The sequence below is a fragment of the Nilaparvata lugens genome, chromosome 3 (genome assembly GCF_014356525.2).
Source record: "Nilaparvata lugens isolate BPH chromosome 3, ASM1435652v1, whole genome shotgun sequence".
NCBI lineage: Eukaryota > Metazoa > Arthropoda > Insecta > Hemiptera > Delphacidae > Nilaparvata > Nilaparvata lugens.
Window position 1 is genome coordinate 40,069,848 of NC_052506.1, and position 13,695 is coordinate 40,083,542.

Sequence of the window (13,695 nt, forward strand, 5' to 3'; positions counted from 1 at the left end):
GTTCTTTTTTTGTTCATTGATTCCAGATTGCCGGCTCCAACTTTGAAGACTTCTTGAAGAAAAGAGTAAGCCTACGTGAGAAGGATAATATTATCACAGGAAAATACTCTTTCAGAAGAATTGATGCCGATCATCTGGCTGGAAACTCAATTAATCGGCAATCAATATCTAAGTTGAAGAAAGGACCAGTCAATGACAAAACTTCTGCTGGAAACGATTCAATGGACGTGCTAGATATTGAAGAGTTGCATGTCTATAGAAATTTCAAAACTCAAAATGGTGTCTCAGGATTCAATATCTCCAAAATATCCGATTCTGCATTCTTTCTCAACAACAGAAGTTGCGCATTTAATGGCACATTGCAATTTGAAGAGGAAGTAACGTTTCAAGAATTGAATGTTGGAGGTTTAGTTTCTGGAATCAACTTTACTGAGTTTTTAGACGATACAGTCAGGTCAACCGAAAACAGCACAACAATTACAGGGAAAAAAGTGTTTGAGAGAGGTTTGAATATTGAGGGTGACTTGGATTTGACTCTTTTGAATGATTTGAAGGTGGAAGATATATTAACGAGGAATTCCAATCAGACTTTGAAAATGAAACTGGTTACTAGAAACATCAAGTTCTCTGATAAAACAGACCCTAAACATCTGAAAATCGATGGGTCATTGAATGGAATGAATTTCAATGAATTGAATAAAAATTGGAAGTACTCGGATAATGGAGTTCCACTGTGGTACGGTAATTTGAGTCTTGGGAATTATATCATTATTGATAACATTACTGTTGAAGGATATATTCTTGGAACTGATATTATGAAGTTTGTTGAAAATGCTTACAAGAAAAACCAAGACTTTAATTCTTTGTCATCTGTAGTTTTTGAAAATGACTTATCTGTGCTTGGTGACCTAATTATCTTTGGGAGTTACAATGACGTGGATGTTGAAGAGTATATGAAAAACGTGGTATTCACAACAGAAGTGGTTGATGTGAAGAGCAATGTTACTTTCACTGGTAAGGTCATTGTAAGTAAGGATTTACGTGTTTATGAGAATTTAGAAGCATCAACTCTCTATGGCTGTGATGTCGAGGAATGGAAAAACAATGCCATCTATGTCAACCAATTCCGCGAGAATGCCTTACCTATACCTGGCAAAATACAATTTCATAAAGTCACTTTCAGTGGAAATTTGAAAACAGATATAATTGATGATGTTGACTTGAACAAAGCTATATTTTTGAATAAATATCAAACAATACACGAGACTTTGAAATTCTCGAAAGTTGTTGTCAATAACAATGTGGAAGTTGGACGATTAGTGAATGGTATACATATAAAAGCGGAATATGATAAAACATTGATGATTGAAGGTGATCAAGTTGTTAGTTCAACCTGCAATTTTCTTGGGGAATTCAAAGTGCTCAAGAACCTTGAAACAGAGGGCTTAGTCAATGGTAAGCTCCTCAAAAATGCGGCAACTCTTGATGGTAACCACACCTTTCACGATAATCTCACTTTCAAATGTATCGTTGGCACAAACGAGATTGACACAAATGACAGTGTTATTTCAGGTATAAATATTGAGGATTGGAATAGGAGAGCTTTTCTGAAAAATACTGCTCAGTCTGTGCTTGGCCAATGGAATGTGGGTGGGAACGTTAACTTCGAGAAGCCCCTGAAAGGTTCTGGAATATTGAATGGAGTCAATGTAACGTTGGTATCGAATGAATTGAACAAGTGGCGTAAAGATCAGACAAATTTCCATTCAGAAATCAGTTCTAATTTCACAAGCGAATGCTCAGATATTGCAGAACTTGTGAATAAATCAAGGCAACAGGTTTTCAAACTACAACACTTCGAAATCTTACAGAAAATTTCTCTCGACAACAGTATATCGTCAGTTCACCACTTTGCAACTCGTACAGGCCGCTTCTTAGTTGTGAGTTTCTCATCGAGTTGTCATATATTCGTCTACAAATGGAACAAATTCACTGCACGTTTCAAGAAAAGTTATGAACAACTTTTCAAAGGGCCAGTAAAAGAGTGGAATATGCTGAAATTTTCAGGTAAAACATTTTTGATCGCACAAACAGTGAAGGACAATCCAGATTCTAATGTTACTTGCTCTTCAAACGGTGAAGCTTCTCTATGGGAATTTGATGATTTATTCGGGCATGTAAGTACAGAAACTTTAAATAAATCTCAGATCAATATGAATATAGTAGGTAAATGCTATCTGAATGAAAAAGACTAAGAAATTGTCAAAATCCACAGATTTGTTGATACTTAGAAGGACTGGTTTCGGTTATTACACCATTGTCAATCTCTGATAAACTAAAAGTAAATACAAGAGCAGCAGAATTTATACTAGTAGGCGAGTACTGCTATTGGTCAAGGGCATTAATGCCTGCCATTGGCCCAGCTAGACAGTCTCCTCCCACTCAACGGTGTGACAAAATGGCGGCTTAAGCAACAGAATCGCCATGATAACAAAATTTACTTTCAGTACAATTTCTGAAATTCAGTACAACTTTTTAAAATTGTACTGAAAGTAAATTTTGTTATCATGGTGATTCTGTTGCTTAAGCTGCCATTTTGTCACACCGTTGAGTGGGAGGAGACTGTCTAGCTGGGCCAAGGCAGGCGTTCATGCCCTTGACCAATAGCAGTACTTGCCTACTAGTATAAATTCTGCTGCTCTTGTATTTAGTTTTAGTTTATCAGAGATTGACAATGGTGTAATAACCGAAACCGGTCTTTCTAAGTATCAATGAATCTGTGGATTTTGACAATTTCTTAGTCTTTTTATTCAATATGAATAATTACCACAATATCAACTTCTCAACTACACAAAAAGTAAATGCTATTTACCAATAGTCCAGTCAAATGGTCGTTTTTCAGGAAACAGCCCCGAAAGAATTTTTCTGGACGGTTCTATATGTATCTTGGGGCACTAAGTTCGAATCTGAATTTTTCTGACACGCCAGAGGACGGCTTCACCCCCAAAACCTCTAAAATTTCGGTCTTTTTCTCTTTTCCATTTAATCTCGAAAACTTCGAGTTTTTGGAGAAAAATCATTCTTTACAAAATTAAAGATAATAAAATTTCCAATAAGTTGAGTGGTCGCGCAGGATTCTACCATTTTTGGTTCCGCAGCTACGAATTTTCAAAAAAAGGGTATTTCTTAAGGGGTTTTAAAAATTATGCAAACCCACCACTTCTACCCTATAAAACTTGGATATTTTTCTAATATAGATAAAAAACCACACATCACGTGAAAGAACAATCAATTCTGAACAAGATTCGTTAGGAATTTTCGAATTTAATAGTGGTGGAGGGGGAATACACCCAAAAATAGAAAATCATGTCCTACAGTTAAAAACAATTTTTCATTATAATACCTTTTCAAGGCCTTGATCTACCTCACATGAAAGAGGAGATTCTGTTCTTCAAATCAAGACCAAGTACCATTTTTTATCATTTCGGGTTACCGATCGAGATACACAGTTTTGAATATAGAAATTGGCCATTTTCTGTGTATTTTAATATGGGCTAAACTACACTAAAGGAGGAATTTTTTACATCAAATTCCAGTTATGATACATGATTTTGAACCGCATTGACGAGCTGAGAAGAATGAGCTGTAGTACGAGGAGATCTGATCTAAGAGACAGGCTTGTTAAAAAACATACAAACACGATTTTTCGATTTTTTGTCAATTTTGGCTCATTTTCCGAGGATTTTCACAGCCATGAATTGATTGTGTCTGTATTTTTCTTATCAGTTTTTGATGTTGGAATCATCTAACCTGGCTTCTATGCTGCTAAGAGTGCATCATAAACCCCAAAATTTAATCCAGGGGGCACTCGAGGGGGGCTGTGTGATTTTTGGCAATTTTGAAAAATCTGCAGTCACACTGGACAGTATAATGATGTTAAAATATGTAAAAAATTAATGAAAAGTGATGAGAAAATAGAGGAAAAACATCAAATATGACAGATTTCACTCAATTTTTTCAACTTTCCAATGGTTAATTTTATAGCAAAGTCAGGAGGAACAATCTTAAACAGCACATTGGAATGAGGCTATTCATCATATGATAACTCAATGGGATGATATATGAGGAATTTAGAGACAGTCATTCTATCTTCTTTCAAGTTATAAGTGTTTAAAGTTTTGATCCTTGACATATCCTTATGACGTACCCCCCCTACAAGAAAATACTGAAATTAAATGTTTCTAACGGGTGATTCTCATGGAAAATAACCTTCGTGTGATGATTTCAGCCGAAATATGTATCTTTTTGTTAGGAAGAAGGCCTTGAAAAGGTATTATAATGAAAAATTGTTTTTAGCTGTAGGACATGATTTCTATTTTTGGGTGTATTTCCCCTCCACCACTACTAAATTCGAAAATTCCCAATGAATCCTGTTCAGAATTGATTGTTCTTTCACGTGATGTGTGGTTTTTTATCTATACTAGAAAAATATCAATTTTTTGTAGGGTAGAAGTGGTAGGTTTGCATAATTTTTAAACCCCCTTAAGAAATACCCTTTTTTGAAAATTCGTAGCTCCGGAACCAAAAATGGTAGAATCCTGCGCGACCACTCAACTTATTGGAAATTTTATTATCTTCAATTTTGTAGAGAATGATTTTTCTCCAAAAACTCGAAGTTTTCGAGATTAAATGGAAAAATTTAAAAAAGACCGAAATTTTAGAGGTTTTGGGGGTGAAGCCGTTCTCTGGCGTGTCAGCAAATTTCAGATTCGAACTCAGTGCCCCAAGATACATATAGAACCGTCGAGAAAAATGCTTTCGGGGCTGTTTCCTGAAAAACGACTTTTTGACTGGACTAAAGATGCAAACAATGAGTTATCTTTTCGAATTATGAATGACAGATGTTCAACAATTGTTCGCAATTCATTTCCTTTTACGACTGGGTAAGATTGAAGAAAAAATGTCTCATAGGCATGAGAATACAAAGGCAATTGAAATATACGTAATGAAATCACCTTTCACATGACAATGTGCAGACCCAAGCTGGCACAAAATGTCGGGTTCATCAGAAATGAAAGACAATTTAGCCGAATGAATTAATAAAGTCAATTCGTTTCTAGACAGAATAGTTGAATGGATTATGTTTAGTCGACAAAATTCTAAGCTTACTATAATATCGTCTATTTTATTTTTTATGAGACTCAATGTGTTGAATAAGAAATAATGTTGTTGAGTTAGCTCTATTGAAGTGAATTGAGTGGTAATCGAAGTAAGTAATTTTTTAGTTTGACATTGTTGGCATGAATGACATCAATCCCATTGTTAAATTTGTGTATCAAGTTTCGATTGATTGACAATTGATTTTCGACATTATGCTCTAAATTATATTAGTTTGCTTGCACTTTATCTAAAATTTTGTCATACTCCGCTATATCGTCAGCGTCCATATTTCCTGTAATCCAGCTTATTGCGGAACCAAGTCCGTCTATGAGACCTCTCTTAATTCGAAGATTATTCATATGAATATGATCGAATTTCAACTTAATATCATCTAAATACAAACGTAAGATATTACAACGATTCTTATTACTATCCTCAGCTCTTGAAAGGTTCACAGAGTCTTCAATATGTGTTAGTTGAACATGTAGTGGTGTAATGTTTATGTTGTGGATGTAAGTGGGTGTGTTTGTGCCATGGAGTTATTAGGTGGTGTGAAGTGGTGCTGTAATGCCACATGATTTGGTCGAGTCGGTTACTTTATAGTTGACAGCAGCAGCAGAATGAGGAGCATCTTGTTCTCAATCAAATTTATTATTTTTCTTTTTAACTATTTTCCGTGGTTGTTTCATCCTATTAGGATTCATTTTGAATGGTCGTTTTTGAATTGCTCTGGGATTTGTAGCAACATTTTGTTGTTTATCATATTGTACTTGGAAGAATTTTGGCTTATTCTTTTTATTGAAGGTTGTTTTAATAAATGGGGCTTCGGGGATTTCGACGTCTGTTTCCCTATTCTTATTCAATAATTCTGTCCTAGTTTGTTTTTCAATCTCTACCTTATCTTTTTCCAATCTATGTATAAGCTGTAACCTATCGTGATACTCTTTGGTACTCTCTTCAGTGATAAGCTGTTCTGTAGTGTCATTCAGAAAAGAATTCTCAGAGATGCCGAATGTTATTTCCATTGGTGTCATTTTTAAGGTGGAATTGAGTGTGTTATTGAACGCAATCACGACTGTTTTCATGTTGTTTTCAGTGGTATTATTTCTATTTTGAAGTTGGATAGAATTTGAAAGTTCAATTAGAGTGGAGTGAGTTCGTTCAATTAGCCCTTGCGAGTCTGGATGACCAGGGGTAACATAATAAGGTTCGACTTCATAAAGTTTCAGAAAATCACGTAAACCAGCGTTGTCAAATTCTCTGCCGTTGTCCATCTGGACGATCCTGGGGGTTGGATAGAGAGAAAAATAGTCGAAGAGATGGTCTTTTACCTCGATTTGATTAAGACTCGTGATGGGGTAGACTATGAGTCGTTTGGAGAAACAGTCGATAATTGATAAAAATTTACGTTTGTCATACTGAAAGACATCAAGTTGCAGTTTTTCAAAGGGCTTTGTTAGGAGTAGGGGATACTTTGTATTCTGCACGAATGGGGCGACGTTCCTATTTAGTCTTTAAACATATTGGGCATTTGTTTATCAAGTTAGTAATATCACGCATCATTGAAGGCCAATAGTACCGTCGTCGAATGTGTGAGTAACTCTCTGAAATTCCTCTATGATGGGTTTTTCCAGTATGATAATTGGAAACTACTTCTTTTTGTTCATCGGGATCAGTAATTTCAAGATTAACTTTTTATGCCGCTTAATCCTTACTGAGTTGAAACTTTCCTTAATGACTTTAGAAAAGTTGTTAAACATTGATTCGTACTGATTACTCAATAAACCATCTTTTGAACAATATACACCATACGTGGTATTCAGTTTCAGGTATTCTCAACAAAATTTGTTTATGTGTTCGAAATCTAAGGGGTCTTGAAAACAGAGAAGTAGTTTGTTCTTATCAAAAATTTTCTGAAGGGTAGGTGTTTTGTTTCCGCGTTCAATAAGTATCTGATTATGTTCAACGTTCAATATTTTATCGTCGTCTACTATCTGAATTTTTTTTCATTTGAACTGTCTGCTGAATGAATTGTCACAAGGCTGTCGGTGTCATTATGAATTGGTAAAGCATTGTCGTCAATTTCTTTAGTTGGTTGATGAGTATCGGTATGATCGGCATTGTCTTCACGAAGAAGAATATAGTCATTAATATCGAAAACTGAGCTACCAGTACCACAATCATTATTTTCCATATCATGGGGCTCAGAAGCATCATCGTGTTTATTAACACGAGTTGAAGCATTCGTGATGTCATCAAGGTAACCATTAGGATCATCTATCGGTGGTGTTTCATCGTTACTATTCAACTGAATCAAATCGTCTTTGTTTACGTCGTCAAAGCCATGAAAGGGTAGGTCTTCATTGCCGAAGCCTGAAAAGTCATTTTCATCGTTGTCTATCAAATTGATGGGCTGCGAGGGTATGCGGGACAGTGCATCTGCCACGTGATTGGTTTTTCCCTGCACGTAATTAATCTCAAATTAAAATTGGTCTAAAAGTAACTTCTATCTGAGTAGTTTTGTGTTAGGTTATTTTATGTTTCTAAGCCATTGTAAAGGTTTATGGTCTGTTTGAATCAAAAATTTTCGTCCGTATAGATTATTATGGTCTGAAATGTTTGCATACCCATACAATAGCAAGTAGCTCTTTTTCTATAGTCAATAAGTTAACCTCACTCTTATTAAGTGTTCGTGATGCATAGGCTATTGGGAGGTCATTACCATCAAACTTCTGGGACAATACACCTCCAATGGCAAAGTTGCTCGCGTCTGTGGTGACAAGAAACTGTTTCGAGAAGTTAGGTAATTGTAGGATGGGGCTGTTTTGTAACATTAGTTTAAAATTTTCAAAAGCCTCCCTGTAGTCCTTGTTATTGGGATTGATCTTTACATCGTTTCTCAAAGCAGCAGTGAGTGGTTTAGCTATTTTAGCATAGTTTCGAATCATTTTGCGATAGTGACCGGTCAGTCCAAGAAATTGTTTGATTTCTTTGGCGGTCTTAGGGATTGGAAAGTTCTTTATGGCTTCAACGAGGGGTTAGGCATCACACCTTTTTTCCGAAATGATGTGTCCTAAATACAACTCACTCTTGAAAAACTCAGTTTTATCAAGTTGAATTTTCAAATTGTGTTCTTTTAGTTTCGTAAATGCCGATTTCAAATGCTTTAAATGTTCCTCAAGGTTATCGGAGAAAATTATTATATCATCCATGTAGATTGGCCATTCTTGAAAAAATTATGTTCATGGCCCTCTGAAACGTAGGGGGTGCATTCTTTAACCCAAACGGCATACGTAAAAACTTGTAATGTCCGTGCTCTTTTAAGAAATCTGTCGTAGGTACGGATTGCGGGTCCATTTGGATTTGATGAAAACCGGAGGCCAGATCAATGGCTGAAAAGTATGTAGCCCTGCCTATTTTGCCAAACAGATATCCCCTATAAAAAATGAGAGGCTATTCAAAATTCATTACAAATTAATAATTCATTATAATCAAACAAGGCTTGGACGAGCTATAATGTTGATACATTTTTGAATTATACTTCTATAGCTCGGCCTTGGTTTAGGCATAATTATTGCAAAGACAGACAGACAAATGCCAAAGGCTCCACTTGAAACAAAGCCTTCACTTCTCAGTCGATTACTGTTTATTCATTCCATATATGTTTATTATTCGTTTTCTATAATGCTATAACTAGATACTAAAGCTCTCTGTAATATCAGAATAAATTCATGCACAATGAATAACCTGACTTTCTGAATAGATTATTGGTAAAATTATGTCAAAAATTATTGATAAACAGAGAATGGAAATTCAGCAGAAATAATATGACTATGAATGATATAGTATCAATACTGTGACACTGAACTTATATTATTTATTTATTTATTTAATTATTTATTCATTTATTTAATTATTTATTTATTTCATTGACAATTACAAATCATAATTATAATGAATATAATATGATTGGGAGAAGACAACAGGCATAGCTCAAAACTGTCTTCTCCCAAATTTTTACAAATAAAAGTTTCAAAAAAGAATTATAAATATTATTTGTTAATGGGATAAATATAGCCCTAATAGTAGATAAGTGTTGCAATACAATATTTATTCAATCACATGGATATATTTCTGTACATTAAACAACAATAATAACAATTGTTATGGACATTCAATTTTTGGCAGACTATTCTAGATAAAAGTATATTAGTGTTCCTTTCTATACTTACTTACTGTTCCTTACTGAACTTTTTTTTGGGAATGGAATTTGTGATCATTATTTTTAATCTGTTCGACAAGTGCCTACAATAAGATTAAGATGTTCTCACATTAAGATAATAACTATCAACTCTTAGGCCATGCCTAAGAATTTTTTATTGTGTTACTTTTGAATTATTTGGATGGAACTTCTATTTATTGTAGTATTTAATTTGTATTGTATGCTTGAACTGAACAATAAAATTATTCATCTATAGATCTGACTGTGAATAAAAGGCATTTATCTAGGCCCATCTATCTATCTACAGGTTAAACTTAACAAGAGTAAACAACTTGTTAAATTTATTATTAAAGTTATAAATTATTATCTGTGAAAAGTCACTCCTGGAGTCTTCTTTGAACTTCTGTTTGTACATCCAAATGCACAACAGATTACCATTTCGATCAAAACTTTTATTTTTTATTAAAAGTCAATTAAATGAACACATTAGCACAGATTTTAATGCTATGACTGCAGTGCGAGTGCAATGTTTTGGTCAAACCAAGATGGCCGAAAAGATGCGCAGGCCAGAATGAGCGGAGACAGCCAAACTTTGTTTTGCCTACTCCACGATCCTCCTTGGACTGCACTGGGCTGCTATAGTGTTGTGGTGCACGTGTGTCATAATTATTAAGGACACCGAGTTGGAGGACAGCACAGCCGCACCTACCCACACACCACACAGCCCCCCCCCCCTCCGTCATTCAAACACTACTACTACATTCTATTTTATTTATGAATAATAAAATTACACAGAATAAACATTTGATGCGTTTCAGGCAATTTTACCCATAATTACTCACTTATACCATAGTTTACTTGATATGGTGATGTGTAAGTGTAGAGGTGTTGGGTGTGTTGTTTGAGTGCGCATGCGCATGGACGGACACTGTGTGCGACCAACCTTACCACGCGAGTGAACTTAGGTGCGAAATTACTGTTTTGCTGTTGAAAGCTTTGTTGTGGAAAACGTTGTTGTTGAAAGTTTCGACGATAGTTTTGTTTTTGGAAGCTATGATTTGAAAAATGTTGTTGAAAGTTTTGGGGGAAGTTAGTTTGTTGAACATTGTGTGGTGAAAATTGTTGTCTACTTTGGAAGGGTCTGTGTGTTTGTTCGAAAGAATTGTCGTGTGACCATTGTTTTTGAAAGTTTTGTTCGTAATTAGGATTTCTAAATCTTGTTGTGTTGTTGAAAAGTTTCCTTCTATCTACCTTGTTCATTGTTTCAATAGTGGTTTTGTAGCGTAGTTGCTATAATATAATACTAAAATCGTTTATCAACTTATTCCTAGCATCATCTAGGTCTTGTACTTGTAGTACTTGCAAATGTGACCCTAATGTTGGGTGAACTCCATGCACAAAAGTATTTACAAGTGTAGCATTCAGTTGACTAATCAAACTCTCTAATAATAAACCTGTAATACCATCTAGCTTATACTTAGTGATTACATTTGTACGTTTTTCATTCAAAAATTGAATGAAAAAAATTCAATAGGATGTTCCTATTTAATAGGATTTTAAATCTGTTCAAAAATTCAATAGGATGTTCCCTTTGATAGGATTTTATCACAGTCAACTCAGAAATGAGTTCAGGTACAGATCTGTTATCAGCAAGATTTTGTTTCAGTGATTTTATCAAGTCTTTTGTTGAAGAACAACTGTTGTTGAATGCTACTGCTTCGGCTGGTCCTTCAAGTTTGCACATAGCAGCTTTGAAAAGAATCCAGTGATTAGCTTCTTTTTCTTTAATGTTTTCAGCAAAGTAGCCGATAGAAATTGTCTTCGCAAGTAGATATGAATTGATGTAACTTGTGAGAAGTACCATCGTAATGAGGTATGTATCTCAAGAGTTCATGTGTAATAGGTTTAGTGATTGTTGCCATTTTTGAAATATCTGAAGTTGAAGATAAGACTGGATGGAGTTTTGAGGGTTTGATGAAGTTCTTTTGTTGGTACTCACAACTGGTTTGGAGAGTGTACTTGGATCGTCCTGGTCCTCGTCCGTGGATGAATCCGTGTCGCTTGGTTCTCTGTTGGTTAGGGGCCGCCAGGTGTTGTTTCTCTCTGCCAGGATGGAAGGCTGTGCACTTGGTTCCAGAGTGATGAGGGTAGGCCGCAGATGAGGAGTTACACTCGCGTTTTGGATTCGAGACAGTTGGTCGCGAAAAAAAGTAAATTGAACTTTACCGAAACGTCTGCGGTCCTGTTTGTTTGGGCGCCAGTTAAGTAAACGGAACACGTGACATCCTTTTTAAAAAGATTTATTCAAGAAACAAACCGGCATAGTGACTGCCAAAAATACACAAATGAGACAAAGAGTCTTAATTACTAGAGATTATATACTATTCCAAGTGCTGTATCAGCTACTACACAATAACAATGGGTATAACTTATGAAGTAAAACAATGTATCAGATATTACTTGAAAAAGGAATTTTTATGGTTCATCGAAAATATTACATCAGCAGGATATTCTTTGCTAACGGCCCACATTTATATACCTACTGCAGTAATATTAGTGGCTCCAACATCAAAAAGGTGATATTGTGGTAGTTATCCATGATGAATGAAAATACTAGATATTGCCAAACCACCTGTCCATTACAAAAATCTAGATGTAATGCGACTGTTTTCAATGTAATGTGAGGTCTTTCTCGATTTTTTAACAAATCTGTGGTTTGACAATCGAGTGAAACCTATCTGGATGGGAGCATGGAAAGGTCAAGAGAGAACAATACCCCTTCTTCAACGCCGGTGGAATGGGAAACAATAACTGTCAACCCATGTCAATGCTCAACCAATATTCAACAATAGATCTCTTTATGCCCCCATCCAGATAAGTTAAGCAACATATGATATATTTTCAAAATTTCAAACACTCTGGTCCGCAACTGACATATGTATCGTTCGAAAAATATCAAGTAGCAATTAGTTTTATATATTCAAATGTATAAACTTGTAAGTTCATCATCAATGGAGTATTTTCTTCAAGTTTATGGTTTACCATCATAACTTTTATAAACGTTATGATGATATTGATATATCCTTATCACTCACATATAAAAAATTGTAAACACACTTGTGCTGGGCCACTATTCAGTGATGCTCATTATTTTTATTATTATCATTCTCATCGTGGCAGATTAGTGATAAGTGATAATAATTGTGACAGTAGTACAGATTGTGTAGTTGTTTGAAAAGTTATTATTCTTGGTGACAGTTATTCTTAAACAGTTATTTATATTGGTTAACGTAAGCTTGTAATAATAATTCTGTGTAATTTATTAGGTAGTTATCAGTTGTTTCTAGTTTACCTCCATGTGTTATAGTGCTGTAAGTGTAATAACTATAATCAGTATAAATCGCCTCTAGTGTATTATTAGTGTAGAAACCCAAAACAATATTTATACTTTTACAGTGTATTTCTATTGATGTGTTCTCTGATTGTTGTCTAAAAATTTGGGCTGAATGAATGAAGAAAATTCTTGTTCCAGCTCAACTTCGCTACAGAATTGAAAAATTACGGTGTTATACTTGGAACGAATGAGAAAGGATATTTGTATACTTATAAGGATGATTTGGTGTCCAAGTGGGATTTTGAGTCTGTACTTTCACCACCGAAACTATTGGAGACCATAAAGAAAGAAGAAATTGGTAATTTAAATATTTGATGCAATTTATTTCGAATTCATCAACTTTCAATGAACGTTGTATCATATCAACAATATTATTTTCATAACAATACTATGTTATTTATAAGAAAACATGTTGAAAAGTATCATGTTTGATCAAACTAATGTGATGAGAAATATGTTCTCTTAGAATTGAAACTATTCTGTTTTATCAAATTCATTAATTGAGAATTGACAAAAATATTACTATTTCTGATAGTAGGTTTTATATCAATCTAGAATCTCCCTTAGCAAAAACAAAATGAAAAGGATTGTTTCAAGTATTTAAGAAATAAAGAAATGCTTAATAAGTAAACAGTATATTTCTTACTGTGGAATAGTACAAAAACTCCAGAGGGGGTTTCAATAATAACTTTTACCCTTTCAAATTATCACTTTTGTATAGACCTATTAATATTAAATCAATTCAATATTACTCATCAACATAATCATAATTTTCTTTGAAGTACAGGGCATATTATTATTATTTTTCAAATTATATCAATGATATTATTAAATATATAAACACACAATTTATATATTCAATAATAGACGTAATATCAAACAATAATATAATGAGCCCCGAGATGATCAGTGTGAGGCT

General features: G+C 34.5%; 1 protein-coding gene across 5 annotated transcripts in view; it reads left to right on the forward strand.

The window, feature by feature from the left end:
* LOC111044098 overlaps window positions 1-13,130 on the forward strand; it is a 153,779-nt gene extending 140,649 nt beyond the window's left edge. For all 5 annotated transcript variants that reach the window (XM_039423779.1, XM_039423780.1, XM_039423781.1 and 2 more), the window contains exons 16-17: window positions 27-2,177; window positions 12,915-13,130. In XM_039423779.1, coding sequence (XP_039279713.1) covers window positions 27-2,177; window positions 12,915-13,091 — 2,328 coding nt within the window. In that variant the 3' untranslated portion in view covers window positions 13,092-13,130. The remainder of the gene's footprint in view (window positions 1-26; window positions 2,178-12,914) is intronic.
* Window positions 13,131-13,695: the final 565 nt, after the last annotated feature.